Source organism: Pezoporus flaviventris, unplaced genomic scaffold, assembly GCF_033815535.1.
Source record: "Pezoporus flaviventris isolate CSIRO_AGI_PZ_B2104156 unplaced genomic scaffold, CSIRO_AGI_Pfla_v1 ptg000097l, whole genome shotgun sequence".
Lineage (NCBI taxonomy): Eukaryota > Metazoa > Chordata > Aves > Psittaciformes > Psittacidae > Pezoporus > Pezoporus flaviventris.
This window is the reverse complement of record NW_026892645.1, coordinates 8,963,432-8,976,913: the sequence shown is the minus strand read 5'-3', so window position 1 is coordinate 8,976,913 and position 13,482 is coordinate 8,963,432. Positions and strand designations below refer to the sequence as shown.

At 43.0% G+C, this 13,482-nt stretch overlaps 1 protein-coding gene across 6 annotated transcripts in view; it reads right to left on the bottom strand.

The window, feature by feature from the left end:
• TNC (tenascin C) overlaps window positions 1-13,482 on the bottom strand; it is an 87,444-nt gene that overhangs the window by 11,403 nt on the left and 62,559 nt on the right. For 4 of the 6 annotated variants that reach the window (XM_061476958.1, XM_061476957.1, XM_061476959.1 and 1 more), the window contains 3 exons: window positions 6,426-6,698; window positions 1,475-1,597; window positions 88-231 (listed from right to left, as the gene is read on the bottom strand). In XM_061476958.1, coding sequence (XP_061332942.1) covers window positions 88-231; window positions 1,475-1,597; window positions 6,426-6,698 — 540 coding nt within the window. Of the gene's footprint in view, window positions 1-87; window positions 232-1,474; window positions 1,598-6,425; window positions 6,699-8,137; window positions 8,411-11,000; window positions 11,277-13,482 lie in introns of all 6 variants that reach the window. The other 2 variants (XM_061476962.1, XM_061476961.1) reach the window with 2 other exon arrangements.

Sequence of the window (13,482 nt, the reverse complement as noted above, 5' to 3'; positions counted from 1 at the left end):
CAGTGGGTCTACAGCTCCAGTTTCTGAGTCTTTCCTACAGCACAGACAATGCATTTGAAAACCTCCCGTTTCCTCTTTATATATTACCTGTTTTCAGAATGCCAGAGATGGGTTCACTCTCTTCAAAGCCTTTCACAGAGATGATACTAACATTGTAGTCTACACCTGGGACTAACTTCACCAACTTGGTCCTTGTCTTGCTTCCATCGACTGTAACAACATTTGGAGTACCTAGGAGGAAGCCAGATGCCAAGGGATTAGTGACACAATACTTCAGTAAATGCTAGAAGGATGTGTTCCAAGTTAAAGACTTTATGACCAACATGGATGCACTTGTGCAGGAGGAGGTGAATTTTCTCCATTTGGCTACAACCACCAATATCAAAGGGCAGCCTCACGAAAAAATATTGCTGCCGTAACACCTACCTCTAAGACATTGGTTTGATTCATTCCTAGTATATGCCAACAGTAAGGAAAAATCATCATTTCTGCTCAGAAAAATCTCATTTTACAAATGAGATGTAAGGTGAAAACACAGCGCTTTGTACATGGAAGTTCCTACACCTGTGAGGACACAAGCTGCAGTTTAGATCTGCTTTGTTTCTGGCAAGGGCTGGAGGTTTCTTCTTCACCCACCTCATTTCAAACCAAGATATAGTATATGTTATTTTAAGAGGTGCTGCGTATGTGGGTGAGAACACAATATGTGTTTGTTTCATATTCTCAATTTATTCCAGGAAGGCACTTAGACAGGTGCCTAACATTATGCTTGTGGATGGCTCCTTTTCCTTTGTGGTGGTATCACTGTATATTTAGTTACGTGTGTGCTTACATACTGCATTGTCTAAAGGCCTATGTGTTTTCTTGTCTGAGTCAACAGCAAGTCTTTTATGGTCCTGATGTCTGCAGTGTTTGCTCCTTAGCTATTTCCTTTCAGAGATGTCCCTAAGTTATGCTAAAAATCTGTGTAAGTATAGGAAGTTTTTTAAGCTGAACACTAAAACAGTGATATAATGGCTGGAATGAAACAACATTGGGGAGTACTAAGAAAAATCACTGCCTTGGAAAACTATTATAATCATAGACCACGATTATTATTTCCAAGGGCCATCTTTTCAGATATGTTTAGCTCATAAGTGAGAGCAAAATAATGAGACAATTTGGAAATAAAGCCTTACTTAGGAGGCTCAGCAGCAGTAGAGAGTTTTGTGAACAGGGCCCTATTAGGGGTACAATCACCCAACATCTATCTCCGAGCAGACTTAAAAGGCTTGCCCATGGGACGTGGGACTATGTTCAGACAGAGGTTGACTATTGGGACCGTGCATGCACACCCATGGTCCTGGTCAGCAGGTTGAAGAAAAAGGGGATTTAAGATCGTCTGGAGCTGCTCTGAGAGATGGATATCAACAGAAGAAACCCGTTCTGCTCTCCCTTTATCATTTCCCTCTCTGTCCCTCCTCCAAGTTCTCACCTCCTGTGACAGGGACATAGGAGATGCGGTAGCTCTCCACGCGGGTGCGAGGGGGTGTCCAGCTGACTGTAGCAGAGTTTTCCGTGATGTCAGAGAAAGAAATTCCCTTGGGAGATCCAACAACTGTCAATGGAGAAGAGAGAACAAACACACCACATAGAAAGAAAAGTTAAATCATTTGCTTATCTGTCCTTAGTGCTGGAACACTGATTTGTCTTAGCCTTCTATCCCAAGAGCTGATGCTATCAACATTCAATCCTGAACAACAATAATGCAGGGAGTACCAAACAGCTAATGGTTTTAGCACACATTGACAGCAACTATCCATGTGGTCTAAGTTCTCCTTTTTCAGTAACATTACAGTAGTGCATAGCTTAAAAATACCCCAGACATATGCCAACATATCATGTACTTAGAAGTAACAGAGATTTCAGTGTGATAGAAGAGTGTGGAAGAACACTTACAGGAATACACTTCTATTACTCAGGAGTCATTGTACTTATATTTTTTCCACCCCAGTTTCCTTGAATGATTTTTAGACATTCCGTTGGGTCTCAGAACCCTGTCTGTGACGCACAGCAATGGCAGCCCTTAGCAGCAGAGAGATCTCTGCTTGAGCATAAAGTTTCTACTATATGATGCCTAAAAAAGACCAGGACTCAGGTGCAGGTGTTCATCAAGGGTCCATTCTCTCCAGTACTGACTGGCTGTAGCTTCTGCTGGCTTCAAACTAGAAGTGATAAGATTGTCTTCTTGGAATCTCTATCTGAGACCGTGATTTTCTTAGGTGCATTCAAGCACATCCATCCAGAGGACATCCAAGTACAACCATCATGAGGAAGGCACTTTGTGGATCCACTGCAGCTCTTTGTCATACAACACAGCCTCTCCTTTTATAAACCTGAGCACTACATTGCCCCTCCAAATTAGATCAGCCAGCTGGGTAAACAAAGCCCAAGTTTTGCCTTAATATGCAAACCAACGCTTAAGGTGAAACATTCCAGTTTAAAGCGTAATTCAGCTACTATAAAACAAGCATGGAAAGGACTTCTGGAAGGACATGCTAAAGAGCCCTGCCACTTCAAAGTTCACCTTGGGCATCTCACTTCCAATCCACTCTTTTGACTGTAACCAAAACAACCCTGACTAGTTATGAAAAAAACTCAACAGCCCACACACAGTAGGCCATTAAGCACAGTGGGGACATCGAGCCACATTAAGAGCAGTGAAGACAGGTTGAGGGCAGGGGCAGGGGATAAGAGGAGAAAAAAAGTGACTGGGCTTGAAATAGCTTGGAAAGAATGTGCCTGTGGGCAAGAAGTCAAAAGGTTGTTTGTTCCATGTGTCCCCAAAGCTGTAGCAGCAAGGCACTAAATCAAGTGAAAGGCAAGGAAGAAAAAACAATGAAGCTCTCAAGAGAAATGTAAATTATTCATCTGGAGCTCATGAGACAAGTTGAGTTTGAAGGGTTTGCTCTTATGGAAAAGCCAAAAAAAAGGAAAGAATTAAAGATAACTAAGAAAGTAGGGTGGGGTTGGTAAAAGTACACAGCACATGAAATTGCTACTGATTTAGGTACAGTCTGAAGGAAACAGAGGAGCATAAAGAGAAACTGGGAAGGAGAGAGAAGTAAATATCGCATGGATTTTGCTTCACATCATAAGTGCACTTTGTGACTAGTGAAAAGTGCTAGTGTTGACTCTGGAAACCAAAGAGATGAGCCAGGACTCAATTTTCATAGACATGAAGAATTCCATCCTTTCCCAGCAAATAAAGTACCCAACCCATCCCACTTGGATTCTGCTGTGCACACTTCTTTGTGCTTAACACTTGTTTTCTGCAGCAGGTAAACTGTATAACAGTAGTAAGAAAAGCCTTGACTATTTGAGTTCCACATCCCCAGGTGCCACAACTGCAGGTACTTTCCAGGAAGCAAGCCTAGCAAAGGAAGTACAGCAGACAATGACAACAAGCATCAGTCCTGGAATGAGTCCCAGAGATGCATGAGTGGTACCTTTGAGCACAGGGAAATTAAAAAGCAGCAAATGAAACCATCTTCTGGAGGTACCTGAAAGCCAAAATTAAGCAGGCATAAAAATGTCCAGCATGTCTTGTCACTCACAAAACCCCAGTTCATCTGTTGGGCAGATACAGGTAATGGGCATTACCCTCCAGCATCATTCCCCATGAGCTGTATGAGAGACAGAGAACTTCCTTGTGAGGTTGCTGAAGCCCCCATGAAATCTGAGTAGCTGCTATTCTTTGGGGATTTTTTTCCAGGAGCTTGTTCTCCCATTCCTAACAGGCTATAGGAGTGTGTTCTTCTCCTAGGCAACAGGAAGCATCAGGTGACTTTTATCATGTATAAAGAGCATGTGAAGTATTTGGTGATCCTCTCAGCTGGAAAATACTTCATGGTGTGGCAGAACATCATTAGGAGAAAGGAAAGCAGCAGAATAAGACCAACATTTCCTACCAAGGACACGAAGTGGCACATAGCCAGGTTGGGGTCCCCAGTGAGGGCTGAACTGCATCTTAACAAACATTATACAGATGAATTTCCAAAAGACACTGACTGTCCCTCTGAAAGCAGCAGTGGACAAACTCCCTTGAGCCAGCTTGATTGGACACTGCAGATCTGCATGGTGCTGCCTTGCACTACAGTGTTTTTATAACTGATGATTTCGACCACAGCAGAAGCGATGAGGGTAAAATAACAGATAAATGCAGAGTAGGGTACCGTCATCAGCCCAAAGAAGTTAACCTTTTAACAATGCCACTACCAGGACCTGGGGGGAAACTGCTCTTCACTTGTATGTGTATTCACATATAAGTAAACAATGGAGGAAGAACTACTTGTGATGGTGTGGGAAGATTGCTTGGACCTGATCCCTGAAGACAACATCTGTGTGTACAAGGGCACATCCCCAGGTGGGGAAAAAGGGAGAAGCTGGAGTGGTAAGTACAGAGAAGGATTTTCAATCTACATTCTTCTGCCTTCATTTCCAGGTAGTGTCTGGTTTAGGTTTGCTGCTCCATTTGCTAGCTTTGTTCCAACTGTTGTTTTACTATCTCCTCTACTAAACCTAAAGACTTTCTAACTAATATATTCCTTGTAACTTGTGCACAGGCCAGAATAAAGCAAGGCTGAATATAAGCCTGGGTGAGCTACACCTTTCAGGAGCAGAAATATTTCTTTGCCACCAGACTGGACATGCTATAAATACACATATGTTTGTGTAATAATCCACTCCTAAGAACAGAAATTAGTTAGATGTCTCAGTGGCCCAGCTTCCCAACTGGTGTAACCTGCAGTTCGAATTACTTAGCTGGATTTTTGTGGCGCCAGCTCTATTAACAATTATCCACAGGCTATTTGTATCTGACAAACACCTTCTGGGCTATTGGTTTCAGTAGGTGACATGTGCTAAATCTCCCTGAAAGAAGTGAAGAATGTTGTCATGAGGAAAATGGGAACTCTTAGTGGTTTACCATAAATATTCTGGAAGTCAGTGAAAATGGGGACATGTTGCTAACAAGTGCAGCTGACTTTAAACATCCCTCTCCATTACAAGACAACCCACATGAGCCTGGAGAATAGGGGCTTGTGATGGATGCATGTTCTGCTTCATGTAAATGTCCGGGTTAGGGTAAACATGCCCTTGTTGTTTATTCAAGGGATGTGATGGCAATCAGTAGAGATGGTCAGAAATGCACTTTTCCATGCTAACAACTGGCACCACAGACATTAGAGTGAATCATGAGTCCATAGTGTTTCAGGAAAAGCTGTTCAGCGCTGAGTTACTGTTGTCTGGAGTACACTGCTGCAACTGGGCAAATGTCTCTTTTATGCATTTCTCTTGGCTTCCTCACACACTGAACTCACCTGGTCCCTTCTCATTCCCCGCATGAAACTAGGTTGACTTGAAATTACTGTGTTTTTACAGCAGATGAGCGTTTTTAAGAGAGTGAACGTGGGTCATTGCTTCATTTGCTTTGGATTTAAAGGTTTCCAAATGAAACCATGTTTTGGTGGGCAAAAAAAAAAAGAAGAAAAGCTTCATTCAAAAGTACCAAAATGAAATGCTTCAAAGTATGAAACTTTTCTTTGTATAATCAAGCTAAAGAATTCAACCTAAGCCTCGAGAACTTTTTACTTGCCTAATATCTGCATATATTCATAGAAAAATAAAGGAAGAAGAAAATATTCTCATTACAAAAGCAAAAATGTCCTTCTCCGTGACACTGAGAATATGAAGCTCTGTTCTGGTGGAGGTTTTTCAGGAGTACAAATAGGCTTAGGCTAACTTCAAACAGAAGCCATTTACAATTATGTTTACAATGTTTCTTCATTCCCACTGGGGTTTCTGACAGATGAGAAAGAGAATACATAGCAACTTCTGCTGAGGGAGTTCAAAGCTTTGATTCTGCAAGAAACTCAAGTTGATTTTGGATTATCAAGCACATGTTGCTGCTGTTAAGATCTAAGTTAATGGTGCTTAGTCCTTTGCTGATCAAGCCATAAATAAACGTCTCAATAGCTCTGGTATATTCGTTTTGTCATGCCTCTTTTCTAAGGAGGTAAAGCGTCGTGCAGTGCTGATATGTAACCAGTGTCAGGAATCACAGAAAAAGGATGATACAGAGACAATATTTCTGTCCCTCAGAGCCTGTGCTTTAATTGCTATAATCTGCTACCTAATTCCAGATCGTAAAAGTCATTAAATCAAACCGTATTAAAAAGTAATTAAATCAAACCACATTAAATAGACAGTGATGAAGCTAAGGAATCGGAGATGACTGATTACAGGTAACTACACCACACGGAACCGGTAACTTGGATAAGGGACATGCAGGAGACAATTTGTAACAGCTCAAGCAGGCATGAAAAGGAGATGCTGAAAGAAACAGGCATGAGCATGTTATATTTTTCCTACTGCAAAGACAATACCTGTGGTTGCTACTGCATTTATGGGTTGGGAACGTCGTCCACTGCTAAATCCATAGAGCTCAATCTCATATTCAGTACCCTCTTTCAGCCCTGTTATATCCTGGGTGCGCTCATGGCCTGGTACTATTAGTTCCAGTGGATCAGATTTCCTTTTGGTATCCCTGATTTTGAGAACAAAACTGGTGAAAACCCCATCGTCTGCAGTCCAGGACAGACGGAAGCCATCTGGAGTAGCATCTGAAACCAGAAGGTTGTCGACCTCGGGTTCTGCTTCTAAAAAAGGAGAAGATAACAGTAGGGAAAAGAAATGACTTTTTAATCAGTTCATGAGAGACCTCTTTAAGGTCTGGCTGTAGCACACTGCAAGAATCCAACCACAGTTCAAAGAAAGGGAAACAATCTGCCAGCTATTGAAAAAAAAACCAAGTAAAAAGACTGTTAGAGTTACACACATACTGAAGAAGATACATGTGAGTGTGTGCAGGCTCATTCAAACTTCCACTCTAATAGCAAACCCACTGCATGGACATACACCATTTGCCTCTGACATGCAAAGTTACACATGCTAATAGTAAGTTTCAGGTGCGTTTCTCCCTTACTACCTCTGTGAAACCTTCATGTATAATAAACCCAAGCTCTTGTTATAGAAGGCATGCCTGAATGTTGTCAGATCTCTCTCTGTTAGGAGGACAATACAGAAGCAACTTCAAAGAGTCTTTTACTTCATGCAAACCCCTTGTTTCATGCACTTCTGGCATCTGTGATGTTTCATAGCAGATGGACCCTTTACGTCAATATTAAACAAATGCCGAAGCAGCAAGGAGAATCATAAAACTCATATCCCTTAAACCACACGCTTAAATCCAAATGCAAGACTGTCTTTAATGAAAGAACCCATTCAAGAGGATCCCAGGAGCTGTAAGTTATTCATTACCTGCAAAATATCTATAGCGCGGTATGGTCAAGCATCATTACCTAGAGAAATGCTACTGGAGTCGTTACTGTCTTACAGCATCTCCAAAGCACTTTTTTCTTCTACAGAAGAACCTCCAATGAGGTAAACCCCAGCTTTACTACTGCATAGACAGTGTCATGCAGATGAAACTGGATGGTTATGGGGCTAGAGAATAGGTCTGCTATGATTGTTCAAGAAAGCTCAAATGCTACTGGAAAACAGCAGCTGTGATGAAGGTGAACACATGAGCTTCTGGAGAGAGATGCCAGCCAACCTTAAAGGTGGCACTGATCACACATTGATGGTCTTTGGGTGGAACCCACGCAGAGAGTGGTAGAAAGGAGGCCGTGGGCAAGAAATCCATGACTCTTTCTGAAGGTCCTGATGGTTGTAAGTTGGAGAATGCTGACGTGCCCAACAGCTATTAACAAGACGAGCTCCCACATGCAGCCCTTTATCTTTAAAGACTTCAGTTAGAAGAACCTGCATGACCACAGCAGCAACTTTCACCCCTCAACCCACTTCATGCGCCTCTACAGGATCCCTTGTAAAGGGATAAAGGGAAACATCGAGTTAAAAGGAATGGAATTTCATTGGTGAACCTATCAATCACAAGGAGTTATGTGTAGCCATGATGCAGAAAAGGATGCAAAAGCCAAGGTTTGCTTTGCAAATGGATTGCATGAGACATCTTCCGTGTGAGAAGAAAAGCAAGAAAAAAAGGGTGGAAGAGAACAATTTGTTCGCATTAAAATACCTGTAACAGCCACAGTGCTTAAGGGCTTTGTTTGGTGCCCCTTGGCAAAACCATAAAGCACAACCTCATAGCCAATGCCAGTTATAAGGCCTTTAAGCTTCAGTTGCCGCTGGGCTCCCGTAAGGAGGAACTCCTGTGGGTCCAGCAGCTTGCCAGAATCCACCACGACTACTAGAAAGTTGTCAAAGGCATTCTCCGATGCCATCCACGACACTGTGAACCCATAAGGGTTAATATCAGAGACAGTGAGGTTTTCCACTTGGGGCATGGCCTCTGAAAGAAGGGAAGGTGCAAAAACACACACAAAAAAGAAGCGAAAAACATTGCAAATTATAAAGTGTCACAGATTTCACCAAACATAAATCACATTTTCCCCCAAAGTATGGATTTAATAGAAGTGCATAGCCAGGACCACAAGACCAGGGTTTTCAATGGAGCCTCCAGAAGTTAGATGCTAAATTTTCATCAAGGGTGACTAGGCACCATTAATTCACAAGCTCTATTGAAATTGCTTCCAAGCTCACTGTATTAGCCCATTTTTCCTGTTACACATGCACTGCAAGACAGTTATAACCAAAACTAGCTTAGAAATGCTATGCATAAAGCTGTCATTTCCTTCCACTTGTCTCTACCATTGGTGTTTTAGGGACAAAGCCTCAACTTTGGCATTTGTGGTTCCTGTATTTTGCTTCTTTATCTCTCTACTTCACATGAATATCTCCAGCTTTTCATTTCAATGGTGGAGGGGTCAGAGTTGCCTGAAGCAGGACATTAATCAGTCAGGGTCATAGCCAGTGCAAGCACTAAATGTTTTGGGGTTTGCTGGGGATGGGACAGAAGCCAGTTTGCACTGGCTAAGGGCAGGGGCTAACGATGGCAGAACAGAGCTAACGTGTCCAAAGAGCTTCACAGGCAGCTGCTAGTGTGGTCTGTTGACAACTTCAAGAAATTCCAGTGAGCTGTGTTCTTGTGTTTCCCATCAGCATGACGTTTGTCAAAGCTGGGGATCAGCTCCTCAAAACTTTCCCATAAAGTTAAATAAAGAGACCAAATTCTCACAAGATGCATTTTGCTCACTCAAAATCTGACAAGTCAGATAGATAGGAAGATCAACTGGTTCTGCTAAGCTCTGGTCATGATCCTGAATCCAAGGCATTACTAGTATTTCTCTACATTATTAATCAAACCTTGATGCATTGGCGCAGGAGCTAAACTCATCCCATCTTCCAATCATTCACGTCTCACTCACTTAAGAAAATACCAGTTGGTTAAACACTGAACTTTCTCTGGGAAAGGGTTTTGGGTTTGGTTTTGACATTTCATAACAGCTGAAATCGATGCTCTGTTAGAACTTGGTATGAAAATTCCCTCCTGAAGCTTTATAATTTGGAAGTCCTTATGTTTTGATGTTTACACATTTGGGTGCCAGAGATTCAGCTCAAATTTACTCAATTTGGAGTCATTTGTGCAGCTTACTTACTTCTAATCAAGCAGTCCCAAAGATTCACATTTTGGTTAGGTCTTTGGGAGGGTGGGTAAACAAACAGTGAGCTGAAATTACTTTCCTGGGATAGGTGTTGAGTGACACCAACACACTAAGCCCTGCAGATTTATGTGAACTGCTGGCACATCCTTCTGCTGTTTACCTAGCTGTGGGAAGCTTTCTCTCCAAATACCAGTGTCCATGGTTTATTTTCAGCAAGGAAGCATTTGGGCTCTGGTAGAGCAAAAGAGCAGGGGGTTGAAAGTAGTTGCTCACTTCTGGCTATAAGACTGACTGCCAGGAGGGAGCAGATTGGAGCTGGTGTAAAACAACCATTTGCCTTAAGGAAAATGACCATGGATATTGCCTTTCACAGGAAGCCATGAAAAGCTGCTGTAACTGGTGTTTCCACTGCATGTTAGTGAAGAGAGGTGAATAAGGCCTCAGTTTCTCCATTAATCCTATTTAGGGCGTCCCATCCATATGTCTGTGGCAAGCCTTAGTAGCACATACTGGCCACATAATATATATAGGAGATGAATTCTGTGGCATTTATTTGGTCATCTAGGAGGCATGTAATGTACAGACGATCCCACTCAAACCTGACCAAAATATTCAGACATAAAGGGTGTATTGAGGTGACAAGGATGCTGGGGAGAGACTCTTCATCAGGGACTGTAGTGATAGGACTGGGGGTGATGGGTTCAAACTGAAACAGGGGAAGTTCAGGTTGGAGATAAGGAAGAAGTTCTTTACTGTGAGGTTGGTGAGGCCCTGGCGCAGGCTGCTCAAGGAAGCTGTGAATGCTCCATCCCTGGCAGTGTTCAAGGCCAGGTTGAACAGAGCCTTGGGCAACACAGCCTAGCGTGAGGCATCCCTGCCTGTGGCAGGGGGTTGGAACTGGATGACCTGAAGGTCCTTTCCAACTCAAAGCATTCTGTGATTCTATAACATCACAGGGCAGGAGCTGTTCTAAAATCCAGTCCCCTCTGGATCCTTTAGATGCAAATGCTGCATTATTAGGTAAACTGCCCCCTCAAACTTCAGGCGTTCAAGATTATTAGACATGGGAATAGGTTATTAGAAATGGCAGGGGGTTGGAACTAGATGATCTTAAGGTCCTTTCCAGCCCAAACCATTCCATGATTCTATGGTTCTATGACTCCAGAAGGCTCTTAAACCTCTTTAAACTTGTATTCCTACTGGATATCTCTTTTAAGGTCAACATGACTGGTCTGACCCATCCTTGCATAAGTTTGCAAACAAAACCATTGTTGCTGGACAAGATATTCAGTGCTGTAGAGAGCCTTTCTTTTTATCCATGCTGGAATATCTATTTTTATGAGCCAATGAATAGACTCCAAACCTTTAAGCAGGTACCTGTCATAACAAAAGCAGTGAGGGGCTCTGTGTGAACACCTGCACTGGTGGTCCCCTTAATGTTAATGTCATAGCCAGTGTAATCTAGCAGGCCTGACATGTGAGCGCTGCGAGCACCTCCTGACACCGTGAGCTCCTGGGGTTCATGTGCTGCATAGGAATCTCTAATGTGTATAACAAACTTGGCAAAAGGCCCATCTCTCGTGGTCCATGAGAGGTTGAAGCTGTCGGGGGTAACGTTTGTGAGGGTGAGTGTGCCCAGCTGTGGCTCAGCCTCTGAAGGAGAAAGGAACATAGGTGAAGACACAGCGTTACTCCGCGGGGCTGGGGGATAGCACTGGGGATCTATAGAAGCTTAAAGCTAAGGCTGAATGTATCAGCTCTGTTTTGCAGTGGTTGAAGAATAAAAAAAAAAAGGAACATTGCAAGAGCTGTTTTGTAAGGTTTTGGAAAGAAGCCACTGAAATTAGTGCTGACTTTGATTTTTTCATTGCATTTTCTTAAATAAACTCCATTTTCCTAATGAAATGTGGGCCTGATTTACAGAAGCACCAGCAGTATATGGTCCTATGGTAAAATGGTAAAACCATAGGAATTGCAGGAACTCCACATTGGGAATTTGATGGGAATACAAACCCACAACAATTCCAAAGTAGATAAAGCAGGATTCAGGCAGGAATTGGGTGAGTCCAAACCAGACATCTTGAAATCCCAGTTCAGCTTCTGTTTAGCATTTCTGTTGCCTGGAGCTGTAGATGCATTTTCTATTTGGACCCTGAAGTTTATGAGGAGTTTTAATCCTAACTTATTATCTCAGCACTAATCTCAGGCCAAAACCTCCCTGGACTCCACAGATAAGGTGTTCCTCATCCTCTGATTAGGCACAATCAGAGAATATCTAACAGACTGACCAAAAATAACTCCACCACACTGCTGTTGCTCTCCTTCCTGACTGTTCAGTGGTCAGAGTACTTCCTTAAGAAGCAAAGACTCTCTTTGTCTGCTATAGGAGGTTCAGAATCACATATTCCCCCTGCCAGGAGACAAACTTGGCCTTCAGGCTATAGTAGGGGGAGAGCTCCTTGCCCATCCTGTTTTAAAGCTATTCCATTCAGCATAAAATCATTAAAGATTCATTAAAGCCCAGAGAGAGCACAAACACAACCCAGCAGTCAGGGGTCAGAGAATCCCATGTCTGCTCTCTGGGCCGATTTTCTCTTTTTCCTGTTGCCAATCGAGTATGAACCAAGAACACCTTGGGAAATGCAGTGAGATACAGGGAAATAATGATGCAAGTGATTCATGCTGGGAGAAAAGTAAGAAAGCTGTATCCCACTGACAGAGAGAACAGCGACAGAATGAAATCCTTTTCTTAACTAAAACAGGAACTGCTGCGAGATGTTCCAACTTTTACTCCCATCCCTTATTGCAAGACTTTCAAATAGTCCACCTTCTTCTCTGGGATTGACTAGGAACAGGTGAATCCAAGTGGCCCCAGTTAAGGACACATGCTGTCATCATGCTATCAACCAGTGACCATCAATGCCTTCATGGCTGACAGTGAGGATGTCACCATGTAAGCATGGTACTTCTGAAGACAGGGGAGGAGATGAGAAAATATCCCCAAAGCAAACAGGCTTGGGTGTAAAACCCAGTGAAACCAAGCATGGAGCCATCAGCCCTGCATGCAGGTCAGAGAGGGTAAACCAGTCCTTTCCAATCTCATCTTGAAATGGCCACATTCCTTCACATGCTGCTTACATCCCGTCAGGCACGTTCACATCAAGACACCCAGACTCCAGAGAACACTACATGCAAAAGGCAAGTCCTAGTGATCTCCTGCCATCCTGGAATCACCGCCACCACAGGAAAAGCTCTGACATCCAGCGAAACAGGTCATAGAGACTCAAAGGCAGCAATGCAAGTGACAGTGGTGGACTGACCATCAAAAGGGTGAAGCTGCTTCTTGAGCCCTGCTCTCTGCTGGGAACACATGAAAATACCAGGCAGAGAGGAACATCAGAACATCAGACCACTCCATGCAGTTCTGGTTGGTCATTTAGCATGCTGCATGAAACTCCAACAAGAGACGCAAATGTCATGGAAGACATTTGGGTTTAAGAATGAAGAACAAAAATGGCATGCAGGTGCCTCTCCAGGCCGATAAAGACACGAAGGCTTCCCATCCACAACAAAGAATGTGAGGATGGGATGAGCAAGAACTTTTTTCAGATCAAGTGCAAAGATACCCTGTGAAAAACATTGACTTTCTGGAGCAAGTCAATTATATATACACAAAACTTGCAGGTAAGTGTATATATAAAGAAACCAATCATGGTTTACTACTGGCTCCCTTAATGCTGGGGGCACTTCTTCAGCCTTTTCCATTGTCTCAGATCTTTTTCCAAGCACCCTCAAGCCCAGCATTTTCAGCTTCCCCTCATAGTGATCTCCCTATAATTTACCAAAGGCAGGATGATGA